At 38.2% G+C, this 25,598-nt stretch overlaps 1 protein-coding gene across 2 annotated transcripts in view; it reads right to left on the reverse strand.

Annotated features, from left to right (window-relative positions):
* Positions 1–25,598, reverse strand: part of Smad4 (SMAD family member 4) — a 65,779-nt gene that overhangs the window by 12,867 nt on the left and 27,314 nt on the right. For both annotated transcript variants that reach the window (XM_045142713.1, XR_006635711.1), the window contains 7 exons: positions 24,674–24,703; positions 18,440–18,652; positions 14,906–15,025; positions 14,696–14,812; positions 13,182–13,232; positions 5,348–5,531; positions 4,458–4,626 (listed from right to left, as the gene is read on the reverse strand). In XM_045142713.1, coding sequence (XP_044998648.1) covers positions 4,458–4,626; positions 5,348–5,531; positions 13,182–13,232; positions 14,696–14,812; positions 14,906–15,025; positions 18,440–18,652; positions 24,674–24,703 — 884 coding nt within the window. The remainder of the gene's footprint in view (positions 1–4,457; positions 4,627–5,347; positions 5,532–13,181; positions 13,233–14,695; positions 14,813–14,905; positions 15,026–18,439; positions 18,653–24,673; positions 24,704–25,598) is intronic.

Below are 25,598 nucleotides of genomic sequence, written 5' to 3' on the forward strand. Positions count from 1 at the left end.
CATGGGAGGAAATACTTCCCTGATACTGAAAAACCTATGACAGGGGTAGTCATAAGCCCCTAGGGGTATAATGTCTACTGGTGTTTGGATAAATGCATATAACTATGGCCACCAAACTGCCCAGTAAGCACTTCTCTTGATGTTCATATCCATATATTAATGCTACTTTGTTACAGAAGCTTCTCTTTTCAGATGGCAGTGGCCTTGGGATGACTCAGAAGCACCATGGTGCTAAGAAGTGACAGAGAACAGCTCAGCACTGAAGTATCTCTATCACACCTTCCAAGGCTCAGGACCCGTTGCGGAAGAGGTGACAGAAAGAAAGCAAGAGCCAAAGGAAGGATAGGACTCTTTACAATGTGCTCCTCCCGACACAAAAGGGCCTTGATATCCATGACCTTGCCGTGCCTGACACTACCTACACAAGACCATAATAATAGGAGGAAAAGATCAAGACACCAAAATAAAAGTCTGAGAAGTGGAGGAAATATGATGGAGAATGGAATTTCAAAGGGGTAAATGAGAGGAGGGAGGGAATAACCATGAGTTATTATCTACAATTATGGAAATTGTCAATAAAAAAATAAATTGAGAAAAAAACCCTATACAACAATAACATACACTCTCCAAACAGATCACATTCTTGACTCTTTATTCTGTGCCTATGTTAACAAACAAAAATCTTTCTCAATTAGCACCAACAAAGTCTCAGACTACCTTATTCTTTAAAGAGATATGGTACATATGAAATAACTGGACTAACTATAAAGTCCTTAAAGACGTCAAGAAAGAATGCATGACCAAGTCAGGTTTAGTAAGTCAGAAATCCCACCCTAGTAGAGAAGCCTAGTTTTTCCAAGTTCTCTATAGCTCACTAGATTTGCAACTTTTCCACTGGGTTTTTACCTTTATAAGGCATTACCTAGCACAGTACAAAGCAAGTTCAAAACCTTTACAAGAGGAATAGTTGTACAAATACTTTTTCTCTTAAGAAAATTGATATACTTGACTTTTTAGGTTTACAGAAAAACTGAGCAACTCCACCCCACATAAGCCTTTCTTGTCAAAAGCCATGAATCAACCCTTTGGCATTATCATCCAACGTCCACAGTTATGTAAGTAGGGCTCACTCTTGGTGTCATATATGGTATTCTATTGATTTGCACAAGCTTATAATGATACACACCTACAATTCTGTTATTGTTGCTGTTTTGAGGTAGGGACTCACTTGGTCTAGCCCAGACTGCTCTGGAGTTCACTATGTAGTCTCAGAGTAGCCTCAAACTCACAGTGATCCTCCTACCTCTACCCCAAGGGCTAGGATTAAAGGTATGTACCACTACACCTGATTTCATACCTATACCTTGGTAGAAGATCATACAGAATAGGTCCATACAGTCTAAAAAGACCTCTATCTACTCTTCAACCTCATCCCTCCCCACTCATTCTCTGTAACCTTTTGACTTTTCCAAACTATGATATCATTGGAATTATGGTGCGCAACCTGTTTAGATCCGATTTTCTCACTTGCAGATCATGAATATAGCTATAGATGCTTACTATCTGTGCATCTTGCAACCCTGTGTTTGCCTCAACTTTGTGCATCTGTCTTACATGGGATCTGAAGAGTTGAACATGGGTCCTTAGGCTTCGCAGGCAAGCACCTTAACCGCTAAGCCATCTCTTCAGCACTGTGCAGCTCTTTAGATGTCTCTTCAGGAATCTCAGAGAGATGTTTCTTCAAGAATATTCCACTGAGCCAGGGATAGGATGGGATACCTTCCAGTGAGTTGTTGGCCAGGAAGGTTCCTGATGCCCCCAAAACATTACAGGCCATTGCTGAGGCCCTTGGTTTCCCACCAGGAATAGATAGTAAGATCCTATTGGGCTGCAAGGCCATTGAGAAAGCCTGCTGAAACTGAGTTGACAGAAAGCTGGAAGAAGCCATTCTGCATGCAGTTCAATGGGAGAGAGAGAAATCACCAGTGAAGATACTCAACAGTGGACACTGCAAACCTTATATTTGGCCAGCCAGGCCAAATGAGCCAAGGGCTGCAATAGTGGCACGTCTATCATGGTGGAACCCAACTGCCCTCTAATTGGACTGGAGGCCTGCTCCATGGGAGGGAATACATCCCCGATACTGACAACCTACAACAGGGGTAGTCATGAGCCCTAAGGATGTAACATCTGCTGCTGTCTGGCTAAATGTACATACTATGCTCATCAAACTGACCAGCAAGCACTTCTCTTAATGTCCATACCCATATACTAATGCTACTCTCACTTTTGGTAGAGAACCTTCTCTTTTCAGATGGCAGTGGCCTTGGGATGACTCAGAAGGCATCACGGTGCTGGGGACAGGAGTGCTCAGCATTGAAATATCTCTATCGCACCTTCCAAGGCTCAGAGTCCATTGCAGAAGAGGTGGAGGAAAAAATGTAAGAGCCAAAGGAAGGGTAGACCTACTTACAACATGCTCCTCCAGACACAAAAGATCATGACATCAAAATAAAAGAGAGACTGATTGAGAGGGGGAGGGGATATGATGGCAAATGGAGTTTCAAAGGGGAAAGTGGGGAGAGGGGCATTACCATGGGATATTGTTTACAATCATGGAAGTTGTTAATAAAAAATAAAAATAAAAAATTTTTACAATTAAATAAAAAAAGAATATTCCACTGAAATGTCTCCAGGAATCTTTCACAGAGATATCTCCAGGTATTTTGCCCATTTTTAAATAAAGTAGTTTGTTCTCTTATTGTTGCATCTTAAGAGTCTATTTTGAGTGACAGTCCCTATTAGCGTGTCTTTCAGAATTTTTTTCTTCCCACCTGTGGCTTGTCTTCTTATTCTCCTGACACTACCCTGCACAAAAGCTAATTATAAATAAGACTAGCCACCTATTAATTGGGTTCTACAAATCATGTCTTTGAGCATTATCTAAAAAATCATCACCAGGGTCATGTAGGTTTTCTGCTAGCTCCCAGGAGTTTTAGTTTTGTGTTTTACATTTCATTCTGTAAAAACTATTTGAATTTTTTTTTTGGCGGGGGGGGGGGGGGGGTGTCAAGGTAAGTTCTCGCTATAGCCTCAGCTGACCTGAAATTCATTATGTTGTTTCAGACTGGCCTCAAACTCATAGCAATCCTCCTCCCTCTGCCTCCTGAGTGCTGGGATTAAAGGCATGCACTACCATGCCTGGCTTGAATTTCTTTCTTTCTTTTTTTTAGCCAATACCATCCAAATATGATACATATATAATCTTATTATCTAGGAGTAGGAAATAAAAACTTATGTTCAAATATGCTTAACATCCCCCTACAACCATGAGTCATTAAAAATAACAAAGTAACCTTCAAAATGGGCACTCTACAATTATGTTGTAAATAATCACATTTGCAATTTATTTTAGCCAGAATCCACATTAACCACAGCAGCACCAAATTATAGGTAACCACAAAAGTGAAACATGACCTTTATCTAAAACAGTAGTAAAAATGATTCAGTAGGCATCTCAGCAAACCTTTCCTCCATAGGAAATCATTTATATACTTACAACACTCAAACTAGAAGACAAAAAAATTATTCAGATGAGCTGCACTACTCTTTCAAGACCTGAATTGTATCCTGACTTCACACTATGATAATAGATTTTACCTATTACACCAAATGGTGAAATTAAGGCAATCACTGAAATGGTAGCATCTTTCTTTGAGAATGACTGTTGTTGATAGAGGCAATTCAAACTAGCTATAATGGCTTTTGTAAATACTCTTTTTTGGTTCTGATACACACACACACTTCTGACCATTACTCCTAAACTAGTCAACAACTTAACCACTTTCATTTATTTATAGCCAAGTTTTCTGTAGTTATACACATTTTACTTCACACAGGTATTAAAACAAGATGTAACATCTTCAGTATATTGTCTCAGTCAAAAGCCAAATTTTGACATTTCTTTCCCAAGGCCCAATTGTGATAGAGCCCCAGCCTGAATGAACATCAGGGAAATAGTAATCTGGAAGGAGAAACAATGGTGTTATTGGTAGTTGGAGCATCTGAATATTAAAGGTTTACCAAGTTAACTGACCTAATGGTAAGAATGACAACATGCAATAGTTGGGAATAAACTTAAGTGGGGTTCAACCTAGCCACACCACCCTCTGTGGTTTTAAAAGCATCCTCTGCTTCCTTCCCTAACATAAATGTGACATATGGGCATCATCAAAGAAATACAAACCAAAACTACAATGATGGATGAGAAGAAACTTGGGGGATAAAGCACTCACCAATCAAGCTGGAGAACCTGAGTTTGATCCTCAGAACCCACATAAAAAGGCTTATTTCACTAATATATTAAAGAATGTTTTAATTCCTCTCACCACCACTTCCATTCTTTAAACAACAAAGAGGCTTGTAAGCCTAAAATATTCAAATAAATTGCAACTAACCTTTATATATGCACTTGGGTAGATCTTATGAACAGCATCTCCAGGTGCACGTCCAGCTTCTCTGTCTAAGTAGTAACTCTGTACAAAGACTGCATGGTCGCTAAGGCACCTGACCCAAACGTCACCTTCACCTTTACATTCCAGCTGCACACCTTTGCCTATGTGCAACCTTAGGAAGGACAAATGGAATTATATTTCATCTTTAAGTACTTACAAATAAATTTAGTTCAGATTATACTGCAGTCCACAGTGGACATTTGAAAATATAAAATAACACAATAACTAAAACATAGCCATTTTTATTTTTTATAATTTCTTCTTTTCCTATTCACATGCAATATAATGAGCACATATATATAGCTTACTATATGTCAGGAGCACGTAACATGAATTTTTATTTAACACAACTCAATGAAGTGAGTTCTGTAATTTCTTTTCTTGTTTTCTTTTTCGAGGTAGGGTCTTGCTCTAGCCCAGGCTAACCTGGAATTCACGATATAATCTCAGGGTGACCTCAAATTCAGTGATCCTCCTACCTCTGCCTCCTGAGTGCTGGGATTAAAGGTGTGCGCTACCACTCCCAGCTATTTAAGAGATTCAGCTACTCAATTCATATTTTAAGTACCCCAAACCAAGACACATGTAGTTAATGGATACTGAATTGAACAAAGTATATATAAATCATAGTTACTATTCAAACCATAAATACTTTACTGAATTTTATAATCACGTTAAACATCTATGATTCAAATGGGATGCCTGCAAGTTCTGAATTTTCAAGATGATCTTTATTCTGTCATATGTAACTCATAATGTACACAGAAAAAATAGTAATCTTGAATAACACATAAATTATATTAAATTCTTTAAAATATCTAACTATATAATACCTTGCTCTTTCAATGGCTTCTGTTCTGTGGACATTGGAGAGTTGACCCAAGCAAAAGCGATCTCCTCCAGAAGGATCCACGTATCCATCAACAGTTACAATAGGGCAGCTTGAAGGAACCTTAAATGTCTCTCCTACCTGAACATCCATTTCAAAGTAAGCAATGGAACACCAATACTCAGGAGCTACAGAAAATAAATAAAACATCCACCCATGTAACAAAGATTAGTCCTTCATTTTCACCCCATTAAACAAAGCTTTCCATAAAAGAAAAGTTAAAGGAGAAACTAAAGCACACAAAAGACAAACACAACTCATTTTTTTAAAGTAGTCATTTTTACAGCTCAGTACCTGTTCTTAAACACTCTGTGAAGTCATGTTCAAAATCTTGAATGTGGCCCCTACCCCAAACAATCAAGTCAACTGAGAATTTAAGAACACAAGCAATGAGAACCTGAAGTGAATTATTCTATCATGATGGGTCACTGACTAGACCTATTTTCTATGTTATCTGCACTTATAATTTAAAAAAAAAAAAAGATTTTAAGGACATATTCCAGGGAAATCTTGAATAACATCAATCCACAGTGTATTTTTATAGATCCCTAGTTGAGATGAAATATGTAAATCAGCCAATACATCCCTGAATCAAGATTAAACTTTAAGTACAAAGCTATTGTATATGGGGATTGCTAATTATCTCACAGGTGAAACAGGTCATTTGCTATACATAGCAAGGGATATTTTTAGTGAAGTCAATTCATGTTAGCTAGTACAATTCTAACTCCGAAGACAGTATATTAATTTGAACAATCAATAATGTAAAATGATTGAGGAGAAGGGAGACAGCCCTTAGTTTGGTTTGAGAATACAGTCAGTCAAATGTTTCTGGTTTTGTTTGAATAGTTATCACATTGAGCTCGAATGCACGAAAATTATTTGGTTTTCTTTTGTAATTTAGTTAACAGAAATCTACAAAACATCTAGTGACACCCTGGCACTGCATACACAGCGGTAAACAAAATAGTCACTTCTTGAGTGATTCCCCTTAGGAAGAGACCTCCCTCAAGGAGCTAGATGAGCACATGATCAAACAAATGAACAAGATAACTCAGGTCATAAGCAATACTGTAAAGAGAACTAACAAGAACAAAAGGTGAAAGGTCAGAAAGATGGCTGAACAATTAAAAGTATAAAGCCTGCTGGCCAAGGTTCAATTCCCTAGCCAGCCACATAAATTTGGACATTCGTTTGTAGTGGCAAAAGATCCTCCTCGCCCCTCCTCTCTCTAAGTGTACTAAATAAATAACATTTTTTTAAAATATGGAATGCAAAGTGACTGGGAAGAACACTTCAGCCTGGAAAGCTGGAGGGGAGGGGGCATCTTATCTGACTGTGAAAGAACATTTCAGAAAGGAAAGCAAAAGCCAGGCCACAAAGAAACAGAAAAAAAGGGGGACTGGAGACACGCAGCTCTTGCATCCACGTAAGAAGCCAGGAATGGACACACATGCCTATAGACCCAGTCCTGAGGGGATTGGAAACAGGAAACTCACTAAGGCTCACTGGTCAGCCAATCTGACAAAAAAATATGAGCTCCAGGTTCAATGAGAGACTTTGTCATAAGAAAACAAAGTAGAAGAATAATAGAGGAAACAATTTGACAATGTTACTCTAGCCACCCACATAAGTACGCATGGGGTAGCTGCATATATACACACACACCAAGTAAAAAGGACAGTGTCTTTTATTAGAAAATGCAAATGATGTAGTTGTCTACACATTTATTCATATCAATTTTGAAATACAATCTAAATAAAATGCTTAATCTGAAAAATACAATGACAAAAGTCATTTCAAGTTCCCCCAAGAAAAATGTGGTTTACAACTAAGATTTTAAAACAGGAGAAAAAAAAAAAAAAAACATACAGGCTAGATACCAAATTACTTTACAAAATGCTGTGAACAGAACACTTCCCCATCAATAGTGAATAAAACAAAGCACATGAGCACATGACAGTGTTTGCACATATCCCAGCACTCAAAAGGCTGAGGCAGGAAGAATGTGAATGAGGCCACCCGGGTTACATAGCAAGTTCTAGGTCAGTAAGGCTATATAGAAAGGCTGTGTCTTTAAAAAGATGGGATCACTCAAAAACAAGTAAAGGGGCTGGAGAGCTAGCTTAGCAGTTAAAGGTGCTGCTTATAAGGCCTGACAGTTGGGTTCGATTTCCCTGTACCTATGTACAGAAACACAAAGTGATATATGCATCTGGAGTTCAAATTGCAATGGCAAGAGGACCTGGCATGCCATTTCTATTTCTCTCCCCATCCACTCTAGCTCAGGCTGACTTGGAATTAACTACATAATCTCAGGGTGGCCTCAAACGCATAGTGATCCTCTTTACCTCTCCCTCCTAAGTGCTGGGATTAAGGGCATAAGGGCATGCACCACCATGCCCGGCATAAATAATGAAAATTTTAAAACCAAGCAACGCTCAAATTTTTTGCCATATCAATCTAATCAACTCATTACAAATATAAACAATTCTTTGAGTATATTTATGTTTAGGTCACTGGAAAAATTGTGATATGCTTAAATATCTTAAAAGCCAATCTGGGAGCTGGAGATATGGCTCAGCAGTTTAGGTACTTGCCTGCAAAGCCTAACGACCTAGGTTTGGCTGGGGCATATGCATGTGGAGTTCATTTGCAGTGGCTAGAGGCCCTGGCATGCCCATTCTCTCCCTCTCTCCTTGCAAGTAAATATGTAAAAGTATCTTGAAAAAACAGCCAATTTGGAATGAAGTTGTTTTCTATAGTAAAACTTTCTTTCTACTTTTATTATTTATTTGTATGCGTGTGTACATGGGACTGGGCACACATGTAACTGTGTGTGTCTGTAGGTCAGAGAACCTCAGGTTGTTCCTCATCTCCTTTCACCCTTTTGAGACAAGGTCTAATCTTGCCACTTCTGCTGCTGGCCAGCTTCTCCAAGCTCCACCTCCCACAACTGTAGGTACACTGGGATTACAGAGGTGTGTAGCACCTTAAGTGGGCATCGAGGAGGATCAAACTCAGGTTGGCAGGCTTATAAGCAATCACCTTAAACCATTAAGCCATCTCCCCAGCCCCACTATAGTTATATTTATTATCGATGACATCACATCATGCTATGGGCAAGAAGCATTAGTCAACATCTCATAAGTCTACTGAATTAAGTCAAAACTGAAAAGACTTGATAAGTAACCACCCAATGTTCTGGCAGCTATAAACAGTAGTAGTGCCACTTAAAACAGATCTTTAAGCAGTTAATCCAAAGGAAAAATTGTGTTACAAAATGATTATAATGATGGATATAAATAAATAAGAATGATGATGATGATAAGGTTCAGGTCCAGTGCATACCCCAGTTTCTACTAATAGATATATTCCAGAAGTAAAGTTTCATGGTAGGCAACCTTTTTTCTGTAATGTAAGAAAAAATTCAAGTTTTACAGTCTCCATATTCAAGAAAAATACACCTTTATCATTTTTTTTAAATTTATTTATTTGAGAGCGACAGACACAGAGAGAAAGACAGAGAGAGGGAATGGGCGCGCCAGGGCTTCCAGCCTCTGCAAACGAACTGCAGATGCATGCGCCCCCTTGTGCATCTGGCTAACGTGGGACCTGGGGAACCGAGCCTCGAACCGGGATCCTTAGGCTTCACAGGCAAGCGCTTAACCGCTAAGCCATCTCTCCAGCCCCCTTTATCATTTTTTGTTCCAATAGTTTTGCAAATGCATTTATAATAATAAAAATAAAAAATAAAGCTAGGTGTGGTGGCACACGCTTTTAATCCTAGCACTTGGGAGGCAGAGGTATGAAGATAGCTGTGAGTTCAAGGCCACCCTGAGACTGCATAGTGAATTCCAGGTCAGCCTGAGCCAGAGTGAGACCCCTACCTCGAAAAAACAAAATAAATAAATCAAGATAAAATAAAAGTTAAAACCTGGGTTAAATGCTGGGAGACACTGTGAATTGTTCCTTTTATTATTCAAATCTGAATGAAATGCCCTATAGAGAATCTTTCATGAATATATAAAGGTACTCTCTTGAATAATGGGTTAACTTCACAGTACCAAAATATGCCTGAAGTTGAGAAGGATTTTGTTTCAAATCCATCTGTGAATTTTATCACTACTTCATATACAGAAAATGCCTTTTACTTTAACTTGCAACTGATACAAATTCGATGGACGAGTATGTCTGTAAAAAATAAATGGAGTCATCTGCCATTTCAAAAAATACGTAACTATAGTTTCCTACTTGTTTCCCAACTAAGGATAACAGATATGAACTACTAACTGTTAATTTATATTTACAACTAAGTGGCGGGGGGGGGGGCACAGGAGGCTTTTAAAACACCAGAGTTCTTGAGCTGCATTTGGAAGTATAAAAGTGCATTCAACATGGGCCCCCCTAAGATTCCTGCCTCCTAATATTCACATCATTGTGTAGTCCCATCCTGCATGGCAAAGATCTTATAGAAGATGGTGTGTAATTCCCTAGTTAGTAGTTAGCTATCACGCTGTGAAGAAGTCAAGCAGCTGTACAGACAAGTCACTGTGAACAGAAACAGAAGCTTCCTGACAATACTAACACTAACTTGCTGGGTATGTTATACATCACCCTGAAAGTGAATCCTCCAGCCCCCAGAAGCCTTCAGAAATGGCAGCTCCAGCTAACAACTTCCCATAAATAACCTCACCAGACCTTTCCTCCTAACTACCCAGCTAAGCTGCTCAGATTCTTACCCACAGGAAGTAAGTGACATAACACACTGCTATTATTGTTTAAACTTGCCAAATTCTGAGATAATCTGTTGCACAGGAACATGTTCCTAACATAGAGTATAGGATACATCATGCAAAGGGACAGCATATACAAAAGAAGCAGAGAAGAAGGCATACTCAGCAGGCTTAAGTAAGTAGAGCAGGGAATTAAAGCACAAAAGCGTAAGACTAGAGAAGTATGCAGAGACTAGGACCAGAGTCTCTTTTCTGGCAAGTTAACGAAATTATTCTCTAGCTAACCAACCAGTAAAGAAGCTCTTCAGCAAAGAAATAGATGTAACTAGATTCAAACTTTAACAGAAATACCAAGTCCAGTAAAGAGTAATTGGTGAAAAGGAGGGTATTGTAACTGGAAGCTCCTACAGACACTAGTTCAGTAATACTATAATAGTACCAGAGAGGCAATGAGTATCTTGTAACAAAGACCACTCAGGCTCTAACCTGCCAATTTCATTAGAAGTCTATATTCAGAGCTGATTCCTTCCAACAACCAGCTAGAGACCTACTCAGTACTAGCCTCAGATTAAGTCACTTTCTTACTCTCTTGAAAGACCTGTACCAATGCTAACACAGGGTGCAACCAACGCAAATCCCCATCCAGTCACTGCTACTCGCAGAACTCCAGGGGCTACAGCCTCATCAACAGTGTTACCATAAGAACAAACTAAACTAAAATCTAAATGACTAGCTACTACTACCACCATCCCCACAATACATTTCATTCAAGGTAGGTCCCTCTTCAAATCCCTGACCATCTTCATTCCCTGTACCTTTCAGTAAGCTCCAAAAAATATTGAGTCCTCTTAAGGTATAAGGAGCTACTACTGACTCTCAAGAATGCTGCCTCAGAGCTAGCAAAAACTCTTATTCTTTTTTTAAAAAATATTTATTTATTTGTTTGTTTATTTATTTATTAGAGGAAGAGGCAGAGAGATAGTGAGAATGGGCATGCCAATCACTACAAATGAACTCCAGAGGCATGCGCCTCCTTGTGCATCTGGCTTACTTGGGTCCTAGGGAATTGAACCAGAGTCCTTAGACTTTTGCAGGCAAATGCCTTAAACACTAATCCATTTTCCCAACCCAAAAACACTATCTTGTAACTCTACAGTTTCCCTTTAAAATAATCTATTTGTTCACATATAAATTAAGATCCTGATACAATAATTCCATACAGAAATTTATTAAAGCAATTTTCTCCAAAACCTCTGTGTGTGTGTTTGTGTGTATACTTTTTTTTTTTTTTTTTTTTTTTTTTGGTTTTTCAAGGTAGGGTCTCACTCTAGCCCAGGTTGACCTGGAATTCACTCTGTATTCTCAGGGTGGCCTTGAACTCACGCCAATCCTCCTACCTCTGCCTCCCAAGTGCTGGGATTAAAGGCGTACACCACCATGCCCAGCTCAAAATAAGTATTATTTGCCTCCTTCATCAGCAACATTGAACAATTATATCTGCTGTTAGTAAGCATGGTAAAATTGGTTCTAAGCCTTCTAATATTATCATTTAAAGTCACTTAGCCTCTTGAACTAGAAATTCTGTTAATCTGTTAAAGTATGAGAAGTTATAAGCATAAGATCTTCCCTTAAACTTTTAAACTAGAAGAGAAACAGGAATTAGTATAAACTATAACTCTACACACAAAAATGTACAACTATTTAGAATTACTTTATTTGATAACTTTTAATTATTACAGTCACTGTAGCTATGATTCTTCAAGTCTTTATTGAAAACACATACAGTTGTCCTTCTGTGGCTATGTGGGGACTGGTTCCAGAGAACCCTCAGCATCAAAGTCTGCAGATGTTCGTATGTAAAATACTATCATATGTGTAGATAACCTAGAGATGATGGTTTAAAGTCTATGAGAAGATGCATATCAGTTATGCTCAAACTATACAATTTTTTGTTTTACTTCTTTTTTAATGTTTCTTCGTATTCTAAACTATATAATTTTATGTAATAGATTAGAATGTTTACAGATTTTGGTATGTAAGGGACATCTTGAACCAAACCCCTGCAAATACAGACAGACAACAATATGTGCACCTTGTTAAGAGAAGAAAAAGTTATTAAAAAAAAAAAAAAAAGGAAGACCGAAGTGATAGCTCAGCAATTAAGAGCACTTCTTGGGCAAACATGAGTGTCTTAAAGCCTGACAGACCACTTGAGTCCAATCCCCAAGACACACATAAATAGCTGGATGTGGCCACATGTGTCTATACCTCAGTCCCATAGGAGAGCAAAAACCCAAATGTCACCAGGACTTGCAAAATAGCATTAGTAGTCGTCATAGCAGCAGCAGCAGCTCAGGCTTCAGTAAAGACTCTGGTTCACAACAACAGGCAGACAAGCAATATAACAGACACCCAGTGTTCTACACAGGCAAGTGAATGGGGCACAGCATAGGGAGCTGTATAGGCACATGCACATACCACATATACCAAACACATACACAAAAGAAAAAAATTCAAAATCTTATTGCTCTGGCTATGGGGGAACTTTGATTTTTTTTTTTTCATTTTTAGACTTTTATATTTTAGAGAAAAGCTACTTAGTTTACTCTTCTGAATATAAATTCACCAAATCATTTGTAAATTCCAGTTAAGTCTCTAGTCCTACATCTTTCTTCTGAAACATAGAAGTTGTGAGTTATTTTTCTTTTCAGCATCTATTTAAGACTTTTCATTGGATTTTTACAGTACAGATTACAACTGTTCTATTTGAAGCCTTGTTTTATTGTGCTGAATATCTACATATTCAATTCTAAGCCCTAGCACTTTTGTACTTTTTAATTAAGTTTAAAACAGTTAAAAATGAAAGTTTGGGGAAAAAAATGAAAGTCTGTGTCACTATGAGCTACGCTAAGCTGATTAGCTCATAAAGACTATCACCTTTATATGAGAAGTTGCCCTCTAATTAAATTAAAACAAGAGGGTGTGTTCCAGTTACCACAATGAAAATCTACAAATAGGGAATCAATTTTGAAGTACACTTACCAGGATGATTGGAAATGGGAGGCTGGAATGCAAGCTCATTGTGAACTGGCCCTAAAGAAAAGATAATAAAAATCTCATTTTTACTTATTAAAAGATTTCTAATACTAAAAATTTTAGTAAACCTTAAATATAACTACCATACCTTAGGTTCTGGTTATTCCATGTCTAAGAACTTAAAAGCTTAGTTTAATTACTTTATAATAAGCCAATATGCCTGAGTTACTTTAGTGTTACTGAATAGTGAACCTTTTGGTGTCAAGTGCTATTAAGCCATTTACAAATAATTAGACATGAAAGATTTAATGTAAATTATTTAATGAACTATTTATATGGCATGGTATAATTTGTAACATAATGTATAACTGCTTTAACTGACTTATCCTAATAAATACTTATATTTATTAAATGAAGTATACTTACATAAAGGAATAATAGCTAACATAACTGAAAGCTAATTTGTTAAAACTTTTTTTTCTTCCAGAGGTAGGGTCTCACCCTGGTTCAGGCTGACTTGGAATTCACTATGTAGTCTCAGGGTGGCCTTGAACTCTCAGCTACCTACCTCTGCCTCACAAGTGCTGGGATTAAAGGTGTGCGCCACCACGCCCGGCGTTAAGACATTTTTATAAAATCCTCACATAATTTATGAGTTACATTCACTTTCTGCAACACTCCTTGAGGTCAATATCGTTAATTACCCCAGAGAGTTCTTGAGGTTACATAAGTTGCCAATGATCACATAGCCAACCCCAGCATCCTTAACCCGTATTCAGGGCCAGAAAGCCCCTCAAAATTAAGTTTTGACAACATGGAAAGATAGTAACACAACTGATATATAACAATATACATATGACATGATCCCCAATTATATGTGTATTTCTAGGACTGGAAAGAAAACAGCCAATATTCGACATAGACATATCTGTGTTGTAGGATTCTAGGTAACTGTACTTTTATTTATACTTTTCAGTATTTTCTAAAGCTTTGGTATTATTAATCTTAAAATGAGAGGAAAGGGGTATACATATGCTTCTGATTTTACTATGTTAATGGACAATGTTCCTATCTGCCTGAACCTCAGGCTATCCCTCCCAATCATGCCATTCAGAGTGCTTACAGATCCACTAGCTGAGTACCTACGGCACTGAGTGCTATGGTGAGGGAAGCCTTGAGATACAGCACTCAAGGATGGGTGGTCATACAAATAAATATGAGATCCAAAACACACATAAAGCAAACAAACAAATGAATGGAAATCAATGTGGTGTTAATGAAATATCAGCAACAGAGAAACAAATATAACTGTAAAACAAAGGTTATGTTAATTATAAAATATACTTTTACAAAAAGTACTGAAAAGGATAGTGCACAGCACTATTGAATGAAATTAAATTGTAGGATGAATAAAGTATGCAAAACTATTTGAAAGAAAGAAAGAGAGAGAAAGAAGAAGAGAGAAAGAAATCAAAAGTCCTAGAAAAGAAAATGCCCTTACAACAGAAACAAGAGCTTACAGTAATGTCCGGGATGGGGCGGCATAGGCGGGTGGTGCTGAAGATGGCCGTTTTGGTGGTGAGGCAAATTAGGTGTGTATGGTGCAGTCCTACTTCCAGTCCAGGTGGTAGTGCTGTCTAAAAATTAAGGCCCACATGGATTAATTTGCTTTCATAAGGCTGCCTATTTTTTTCTCAACTACTTAAACGTTTCAGAAAGTGTGTACATACTATGATGGTACGTGGCTGGCTGACCAGTGAATCCATTCTGCTGCTGTCCTGGCTGAGGCCCTGAAGCTATCTGCAACAGTCCTTCACTATGGCTGCCCGCTAGAATACTAGCAGGCTGACCTAAAGAAACAAGAAGACATTAAACAGTGCAGGCACAGATGCAATTCTGATTTTATACAAGAAATAAAGGACCAATTACATCCAATAATCCACAATTATAAACAAGGGTCAAAAGTGGAACTTGCCTATTAAAAAAACACACTTGTAAAAGCAAGCCTTCAGAAATTGTTCAAAATGTTCACAATTTAAGTAATGTCTTCCTAACTTTAGTGACCTATTTCTTCCTAGATATTCTTCAAATGCCATCTTTGTCTAGACTACCATAATAACCACAGAAGTATACCAATTCAACCCATAGCTTTCTTTTTCTTTCAAATAAAATTTAAAAAATTAAAAAAGACTATAACCTATGTAAAAAAACGAAATTAATTTTAAAAAAGAAAAATAAGGGCTGGAGAAAGGGCTTAGTGGTTAAGGCACTTGCTTGTGAAGCCTAAGGACCCATGTTCTACTCTCCAGATTCCACATTAGCCAGATGTACAAAGTTGAGGCAAGCACAAGGTCGCACATGCCCATCAGGTGGTGCAAGCATCTGGAGTTTGATTGCAGTGGCTAAAGCCTTAGCATACCAATTCTCTCTCTCACTCTTGCTGGGAAAAAAAAAAAAAAAAGTCTTCCAATTCCTCAATTTTAGTTTAATTTCTTTTCTACCTTTGAAACCTATCAATATCCTCCCTTTTTGAGATCTAGGAAACACTTTGTCTAAAGTTCTAAAACCTATAGTATTTGTTCTTCGATTAGGATTATCTACCTCAAAAAATACCAAGACAAGATTACATATATTCCATTCATATTACTTTTTCTGGGTTTTCTTCAAAGAGGACTCTGCTCCAGGGTGGGGTGGCAGACAATCAAAATCAAGTCACTTTACAAAGATGATAATATAAATCTCCAGATAATATAAAGCAGAGACAAGTGTCTGAGCTCTCAACATTCATCTATGCTCAGAGAGCTGTCATGTATCTTTCCATCACTACCATTTCTCTTTGTCAACCTTATTCCTAAATTAGTAAAAAATAAATAAAGTAAGGTAGATGTAAGCTAGATGTACTGTTGCACAACAGTAATCCTAGCCCTCAGGCGGATAAGGCAAGGGGATCCTGAGTTTAAGGCCAGTCTGGCCTACATAGTGAGACCTTATCTCAAAAAAAGAAAATGTGTTGCCTGATACTGAAAACCTGTGATGGGGAAAGTCATGACCCCTAAGAGTGTAATGTCTGCTGGTGTGTAGCTAAATGTATATACACTATGCTCACCAAACTGCCTGGTAAGCATTTTTCTTAATGTTCATAGTGCTCTCACTTTTGGTTAGAGAAGCTTCTCTTTTCAGATGGTGGTGACCTTGGGATGACTAAGAAGGCAATGCTCAGCTCTGAAATATCTCTATCACACCTTCCAAGGCTCAGGGTCAATTGCGGAAGAGGCAGCAAAAAGAATGTAAGAGCCAAAGGGTAAGATTTCTTACAATGCACTCTTCCAGATACAAAATAGCCTGGATATCCATGACCTTGCAGTGGCCTGATACCACCTACACAAGACCATAATAGGAGAAAAAGATTATGACATCAAAATGAAGACTAATTGAGATGGTGAAGGAATATGATGGAGAGGAGAATTTCAAAGGGAAAAGGGAGGATTACCATGGTGTGGCAGTTTGAATAGATGGCCCCCAATATATTTACCGTTTTAATAGCTTGTAGTTTGTATCTGTAGCCACCTGGCTGGAGGCGATGGCACTGGGCGGATCTTAAGGTGTGGTGATGGGTTTAAGGTTTCAATCTAGAGATATGCAGTGTGCCCAGCTAAAGTTCCTGAAGTGTGCTGTGTTGTGTGGCTTTTAGTTTTTAGGCTTGTGCTTCTCTCTCTGTGTTTGGACCTGTGAAGGCAGGCCATCTTCTGCCATTATGGAACTTCCACTGGATCTGTAAGCTTCAATAAATATCCCTTCCTCCATAACTGTGCCTGGTCTGGAAGTTCATCTCAGCGAACCTGAAGCTGTCTGCTACACATGGTTTATTGTCTATAATTTTGGAAGTTGAAAAATTGAAAAAAAAAAAAAAAGCCGGGCATGGTGGCGCATGCCTTTAATCCTAGCACTCAGGAGGCAGAGGTAGGAGGACCTCCATGATTTCGAGGCCACCTTGAGACTTCATAGTGAATTCCAGATCAGCCTGGGCTAGAGTCAGACCCTACCTTGAAAAACCAAAAAAAAAAAGGAAAAATTAAATTAAATTTAAAAAAAGAAAGTGTGTATGTGTAATCACTTGCCAGGTTGCAAACTGTTCACCTTTGGTGATGGTGAGAATAAACAGCAATGTAAGAGAACCACAGTGAACTAAGGATGTAGTCAGTGGTAAAGGGATTACCTAGCAAGTATGAAGTCCTAGGTTCAACTGATATGACCCAAAAAGAGAGGGGAGTAAAGGGGAAGGGACAGACAGACTGAACTTAACAGTCTTCTAACTTTCATGACATGGCAGGAAAAGTAATACTCTACCACAGAAAGAACCTTTCTGAAGGATGTGGAATTTAGCTTCATGCTTAAACTGACTAAAATACTTAATGTCTATCTAGGAGGATAACAGATATAATTGAGTTAATCAAGATCATTTTTTCCTAAATGCTCACAATGAAAAACTTAAGATGACTATTATACAGTAAGATCCTCTCAAATAAAATAAATACACTGGACCAGAAGAACAATTGCAGCTGTATTAACACAGACCTTTGTAAGTATATTATATCAAAACTATTGTTAACTACTTAAATATGTTTCTCAAAACCTAGAAAATATAAGAAGTTTCTTATTTCTGTATGTAAAATAGTAAGTATAAATCAGACATTAAGGTTAAGACTACAATCAGTCACTAAATTCTATGTGACTACATGCCAATATTAAAGCTCTTAAAGAGATATAACAAACACTATTTTTAACAATTTTATGCAGTTTTAAGTTTTTATTTTTATTTATTTGTGAAAGAGAATGAGAGAGAATGGGTACGCCAGGGTCTCTAGCCACTACAAACAAAGTCTAGATGCACGTTCCACCATGTGTATCTAGCTTATGTGGGACCTGGAGGATTGAACCTGGGTCTTTAGGCTTCACAAGCAAGCACCTTAACGGCCGAGCCATCTCTTCAGCCCAACAAACACCATTTTTATCTAACACAAGCAATTAATGTATGTCTGCCTACAGGCTGGAGAGTATGGCTCTGTGATAGAGAATTTGCCTAGTATGTCCCAGGCCCTGGATACCACATTCAGCACCACCAAAATAACAAAAACTTATTTATCTATGAAAGATCAACACAACACCTAATTTTTACTTACTCGGAGTTTTCTCCAGATGGCTACACATAAATATCCAATGATTAGGAAAGTCAACTTATGACCACAGCTGATTATGTAACTTACTCGTGGAAGCCACAGGAATGTTGGGAAAGTTGGTGGTGCTGGAAGCATTAGAGTCAGATGGGGCTAACAGAGCTGGGGTGCTGTATGTCTCCGTGGAGGCACGATTACTCGGTGGGTGCTGGATGGTTTGAATTGAATGTCCTTCAGTAGGTAACGATGGCTGTCCCTCAAAGTCATGAACATATTCATCCTTTACCAACATACTTGGTGGGGCTATACAAAAAAAGTAAATACATTTTTAAGTTTTTATACACTTCCATTCACACAAAAGTACATGCAAGTCTTATAAGACAACACTTAAAACCAATCACAGTACAAATAATCCTAATTCAGAATATTTTCATATTGTTGTAAAAAACGTATCAGTTAAATCTATGTAGTTAAGAGTCTTTTTCTGAATGTAGAGATGGAATAGTTGTTAAGGCGCTTGCCTGTGAAGCCTAAGGACCCATGTTCATCTCTCCAGATCTCAAATAAACCAGATGCACAAAGGTGAGGCAAGCACAAGGTCGCATATGCCCACTAGATGGTACAAGCATCTGGAGTTCAATTTCAGTGGCTGAGGCCCTGACATGCCAATTCTCTCTCTGCCTCTCTCTTTCTCTAAAACAAACAAACAAAAAAAGTTAAGAGTCTTTCTTGCCGGGCAGGGTGGCACATGCCTTTAATCCCAGCACTTAGAAGACAGAAGTAGGAGGATCCCTGTGAGTTTGAGGCCACCCTGAGACTCCATAGTGAATTCCAAGTCAGCCAGGGATAGAGTGAAAACCTACCTTGAAAAACCAAAAACAACAACAAAAAAAGCCTTTTTTGGCTGGGCGTGGTGGCGCACACCTTTAATCCCAGCACTGGGAAGGCAGAGGTAGGAAGATCATTATGAGTTAAAGGCCTCCTTGAGACTACATAGTGAATTCCAGGTCAGTCTGGACTAGAATGAAACCCTACCTCAAAAAACAAACGAACAAAAAAAGGCCTTTTTCAATCTGACTGACTGAAATTTAAAGCTAAGCTATATTCCAAGAGCCTCCAGCAATGGTCCCCCTAAAATAGTACTGTTTCCTGATATATCTAGAAGTAAACCATCTAAACACAGAACATGGAGTAAATGAAAACCAAATTCCTAGCAAAATGTTTTCTCAGCTGAGAAAACTAATTACTCCTTAATCCAAATTAAGACTGAATTACTTAGCTCAATCTCTCTGAACTTCACGTTATGAAGATATGTGACTGGGATCTGAGAGGTGGTCAATGCCAAGATCTAGAATTATAATTACATAACATACTATTTGAAACTGATGCATAGTGAAAGACCACTAAGAATGTCAAATTGAAGCTGGGCTTCAGATGATGAGTCAGGAAGATCACGTGTCAACCTGAAATTTCCTTTTCAGCAATCTAATCCAAAAGGCCAGGCAAGGTGGTACACACCTTTAATCCCAGCACTCAAGAGGCCGAAGTAGGAGGACCACTGAGAATTCAATGGTAGCCTGAGAGTACACAGTGAATTCCAGGGTGTGTTTTTTTTTTGTTGCTGTTTTTGTTTTTTGTTTTTTTTTTGAAGAACCAAAGCTTCTAGTTCAATGTTTCTCTTAAAAAATAAATAAATAAAAAGACATGCATGGTGGTGCACGCCTTTAATCCTAGCACTTGGGAGGCAGAGGTAGGAGGATCACCTTGAGTTCAAGGCCACCCTGAGACTACATAGTGAATTCCAGGTCAGCCTAAGCTAGAGTGAAACCCTACCTCGAAAACAAAACAAAAAACTCTACAGACAGAAAAAGATAATGAAAGATGCTTAACATATCATTATTAGACAAATTATAAAAATACCAAACAAAATGTTTGGGGCATTTAAGTGGGTATTTCTGCACTAATTTATATACTTATAACAAAATTCTGCAATTTTTTCCATATAGAATCTGACATTCTATTTAATTCTTGGACATATTAGGGGTTGACTACTAAAGGACTGAGATTTTACTCACAGATTGGTATTGCAAGTTCAAAAGGAAAAGTCCATTGACTTGAGGATATATCTCGTTATTTGATGCTGTTACTGCTTGTCAGTCTGGCTGACTCCAAAAAGGCTTAAAGAAACCAACTGCTGTCTACTTTTAAAGAGTTAATTCTTCTGGGCTGGAGAGATGGCTTAGCGGTTAAGCGCTTGCCTGTGAAGCCTAAGGACCCCGGTTCGAGGCTCAATTCCCCAGGACCCACGTTAGCCAGATGCACAAGGGGGTACATGTGTCTGGAGTTCATTCGCAGTGGCTAGAGGCCCTGGCGCGCCCATTCTCGCTCTATCTCTATCTGTCTCTTTCTCTCTCTGTTGCTCTCAAATAAATAAATAAATAAAATAAACAAAAAAATTTAAAAAGAAAGAGTTAATTCTTCTAAATTTTCCTCCCTTATGTTGTCTAAACTTTCCCAAATGGGTATTGAAACCACTACCAGTTTGTGTCTATTTTAATCAATTAACTTAAAATATATACTTGTCAGGAAAGGCTGATACCAACAAGGACAGATATCTGAAACAAAGTTTTGCTAGGAGAAAAGAAACAAGTTACAAAATACTATTGCATACTATGGTCATATATGACTTAAAAACTCAAATACTATTGGCAAAAAACAAAAAAGGTCCAGAACAGTAATCACGGTATACTTCTGTGAAAGTAAGCAGAGAATAAGACAAGGAAGGAGTTTTGATCAAGAAATCCTGAAAGCAAACACCAGAAACTAGTAAAATTGAAAAAGGACAGGAGTGGGAGCACTTCCCACTGTATACCCTATTATAACATTTTGATTTATGGACCATATATTTCCTATTCAAAAAAAAATTAAATTAAAAGTACATATAAGCTGGGCAGCATTTGGGAGGCAGAGTTAAGAGGACTGCTGTGAGTTCAAGGCCAGCCTGGGCTAGCCTGAAGACCCTACCTTGAAAAAGAAAATAAATAAATAAATCCCTCCCTCTTCCTCTCCTGGGACAGCAAATACCAAACTGTGAAATATTTGTTTCCGGGCTAAAACTCAACAAATTCACTCACTGAAAAACAGTTACTGAGCACCCATGTCCCAGGTACTATCCTAAGTAGGACAGATGCATCAATGGACAAAAACAAATGTGCCTGCCTCATGGAGATTACAGCATCTGTAATACTCTGTTGTTTAAATATTTAAGAGTAAAGCCGGGCGTGGTGGTGCATGCCTTTAATCACAGCACTCAGGAGGTAGAAGTAGGATAATCACCATGAGTTGGAGGCCACCCTGAGACTACATAATGAATTCCAGATCGGCCTGGGCCAGAGACCCTTCCTCAAAAAACCAAAATATATATAAGAGTAAGCCAACATTATTCCAATGCCTCTTAGGTACCTAACATTAGACAATTTCCTTGATCTCTCCATGCACTAGTCTGTTCATCTCCCATCTACCATGTAAAAGCACTAAAATGCTCACAAATTGTTAAGTTCAGTAAATACTTACTAAGTGTTAGACACACCATGAGCACTTAGTGTTACCTGTTTCAAACCATACTTTTAGAGCTGTCATACATACACTGAGATTATAAATTTTTCTATGAAGAAGAATGAATGTACTCTCTAGAGCTGACCAAAATTAAAAAAAAAAAAAAAAAAGCCACAGGCTTAATCCTAGGTGGCAGCTCAATCACTGCCAGCAGGCAGGCCACCAGCACTTGTCTGATGGTACTGACACTACTGCATTTCTTTCCACCACAAGACCAGGAATTCACTGAGTGGAGAAAACATGCCATATTTATCTTGGAACCTGGAACCCTACCACAGTACTGGGCAATATATGCTCACTAAATACCTGTAAAATGAATACAGAGGTCAATGTGGTCAAAGTTTCATGAGAAAGATGAGCTGGAAATGATAACCACAAGATCCCAGCTCTCAACTGAAAGCGTTTCTTGTTTTGAACTTTCAGGTACTTGACATTACATTATTTGTCCAAATCTAGAAGAAACTGTGAGAAATAAAAACTTGTTTTCTGAATAAACCACTCAAAACTGTCTAAAAAGGAGCTGGATGGCTTAGCGGTTAAATGCTTGCCTGTGAAGCCTAAGGACCCTGGTTCGAGGCTCGATTCCCCAGGACCCACATAAGCCAGATGCACAAAGTAGCTCATGCATCTGGAGTTTGTTTTCAGTAGCTGGAGGCCCTGGAGCACCCATTCTCTCTCTGTCTCTCTCTGTGTGTCACTCTCAAATAAGTGAAGAAAAATTTTTTAAAAACTGTCTAAAAATCCACCACTAGAGGGACTACGAGGCTGAATACAATCCTGAAGACACTAAAGACTATCAATTCACAATCAGTAACAAGTACTGAGAACAGCAAAGTTAAAGAAGTAAAAGATATACTGGCACATGCCTTTAATCTCAGCACTTGGGAGGTTGAGGTAGGTGGTGCATTGTGAATTCAAGTCTAGCCTGGGGTGGAGTAGAGTGAGAGCCTACTTTTTTTGGGGGGGGGGGGACATGGATGTAAATACACTTAGAATGTGAACCTCCTCCTCATCATCTGCATATAAGAATTACAAAATGATCTCTTATCTCCTAAACTATAATACCCACTGAGCTAAATGCTAATGCATTCTCAAAAATAATGGATGGAGAATGGTGAAAACCCTAAAGGATGTTTATCGTCAAAGTAAAGAAGTGACTTGTCAGTGTGGCAAAGGCAGGGCTTCCAACAATCTTTTTTCTTGTCTTGTTTTTCAAGGTAGCATTTTGCTCTAGCCCACGCTGGCCTGGAATTCACTACGTAGTCTCAGGGTGGCCTTCCTATCTCTGCCACCCAAGTGCTAGGTTAACATTACAGGCATGCATGCATCACTATAACCAAATTAATCTTTATTACTTTTATTTTATTTAACAGAGAGAGGGGGGAAGGAAGGGAGAAAGAGGCAGATAGATGAGAGAGAAAGAAAGAGAGAACGAGTGAGCATGGATGCATCAGGACCTTCACAGCCATGACAAACAAACTCTAGATGCATGTACCACCTTGTTTGTCCATCTGGCTAATGTGGGTCTTGGAGAATCAAACTTGTGTCCTTTGGCTTTGAAGGCAAGTGCCTTAATACTAAGCCATCTCAACAGCCCTCCAGCAATCTTAAAGCTATTATTTTCAAGCCACTAAAGCTCCCACAACCAACCCATGGTTCCTAGAAATCAGTACACCATTATCAGTGGGTGCCATAGGATGCTGGTCTTCCTCTAGTATTAATCATGTGAAAGAAAAGTGGAGACTGAAAACAAGAATGCTTTTAGGCTCTTCCTAAATTTTAATTTTATATATTTGACACAACTCTGCAGTTCTGCAGAATGCAAGAGGCACCAAGCTACTCACTTGCCTCTAAACATTAATGTTCCTTTCAAGATTACAATATCAGAGCATCTCTACAGGTTAATGTTTGTACAGTGATTTCAGTTCATTAACAAGTTCTAAGTAACAGAGTAAAAGATTTAAAGAACTCCATTCTCACAAATAATACCAAAACAAACCAAAATCACCCCAACTGGATTTTACTTTCTCACCTCAAATACTTTAGCTTTGTTTTATTTACTTGAAATAAAAGCTTAATAAAAAATAACTATCATGTATAATTTTAAACCATCTCAACATGATCATTTATTAAAACAAAGGTGAAATAAAGAAAATCAAGAATACTGATTTTTGTTTTTGTTTTTGTTTTTTTGTTTTTCGAGGTAGGGTCTCACTCTGGTCCAGGCTGACCTGGAATTAACTCTGTCATCTCAGGGTGGCCTTGAACTCATGGCAATCCTCCTACCTCTGCCTCCCAAGTGCTGGGATTAAAGGCATGCGCCACCACGCCCGGCTAAGAATACTGATTTTTTTAAGGATATGTTAAACACAATAACAAATTATTCATTGGATATTGACACCAATTTCAACTACCTTTGTTGATTTTCTTAAAATAGCTATTTTTAATCAATTCAAAAAATATTAACCTAAATATTCTTCTATCATATTTGCAAAATACTTTTGTTCATAAATGACAGTTCAAATCCAGAGAGCCAATGGCTAATTAAATCCAGTTTGAAATATTAATACATTTCCTCCCTGAATCCATATTTCCATAGTAGTTTTTTCCTGTTAATGTTACCAAAACCTCTACAAACTACTTGAATGTTATCAAAAAATAGAAGGGATAGGATCAAGAAAATAAAGTTACAAGAATCAGATTACTTACCATTACTCTGCAGTGTTAATCCTGAGAGATCTTAATTTTTAAGAGAAAAAAAAATAAAACAATCATTACCATGAAAAAATTTTCCCTTACATTTTAAATTATAGAACACCAACTTAAACTAGAGATTATAAAACTTCATGAACCATTTAGACTTAGAAATAGGAATAAATACTGTCTAACAATAATGTAAGTGCTAACATTTATAGTACTTTCTATCATACCTTTTCAAAAATAATGTGCTAAGTGGGCAAAGTATCAATTTTATACACTTAGTTTTAGCAGTCAAAAAAACACAAACTTGTTCCTAACTTCAGATTTAAGTATTCAAATCTCATTAAATATGTCTTATTCTTTATTTTTGATTGTTTGTTTGTTTTTCGAGGTAGGGTCTCACTCTAGCCCAGGCTGACCTGGAATTCACTATGGAGTCTCAGGGTGGCCTCGAACTCAGTGCGATCCTCCTACCTCTGCCTCCCCAGTGGTGGGATTAAAGGCATGCACCACCACACCCGGTAAGTTCTGATTCTTAAAGGGGGAAGAAGACTCGGCAGTTAAGAGTGCTTGCCATATGAGTATGAGGGACTGAAAGGGCCTGATTTATCAGTAGTTCAATTCCCCATCACCCACATAAACAGTTGGGCATAGCCTATAACCCATCCCATAAAGAGCAGAGACTGGAAAATCACTAGGACTTGCTGATCAGCCAATCTGACCCAAAACAAGCATCAGAGAAGACACCTAACTTTCTCCTGTAACTGCCACATGGGCACACATGAGGAATACACATCACACATACCACACACATGCACAGGCAAAAAAAAGCCTTGACTCTTGAGCCAGGTGTGATAGTGTGCACCTGTAATTCCAGTACTAGGGAGATGTAAGCAGGAGGATCAGGAGGAGTTCAAAGTCATCCCTGGCTACA

This window comes from Jaculus jaculus, chromosome 2 (genome assembly GCF_020740685.1).
Source record: "Jaculus jaculus isolate mJacJac1 chromosome 2, mJacJac1.mat.Y.cur, whole genome shotgun sequence".
NCBI classification, from domain to species: Eukaryota; Metazoa; Chordata; class Mammalia; order Rodentia; family Dipodidae; genus Jaculus; species Jaculus jaculus.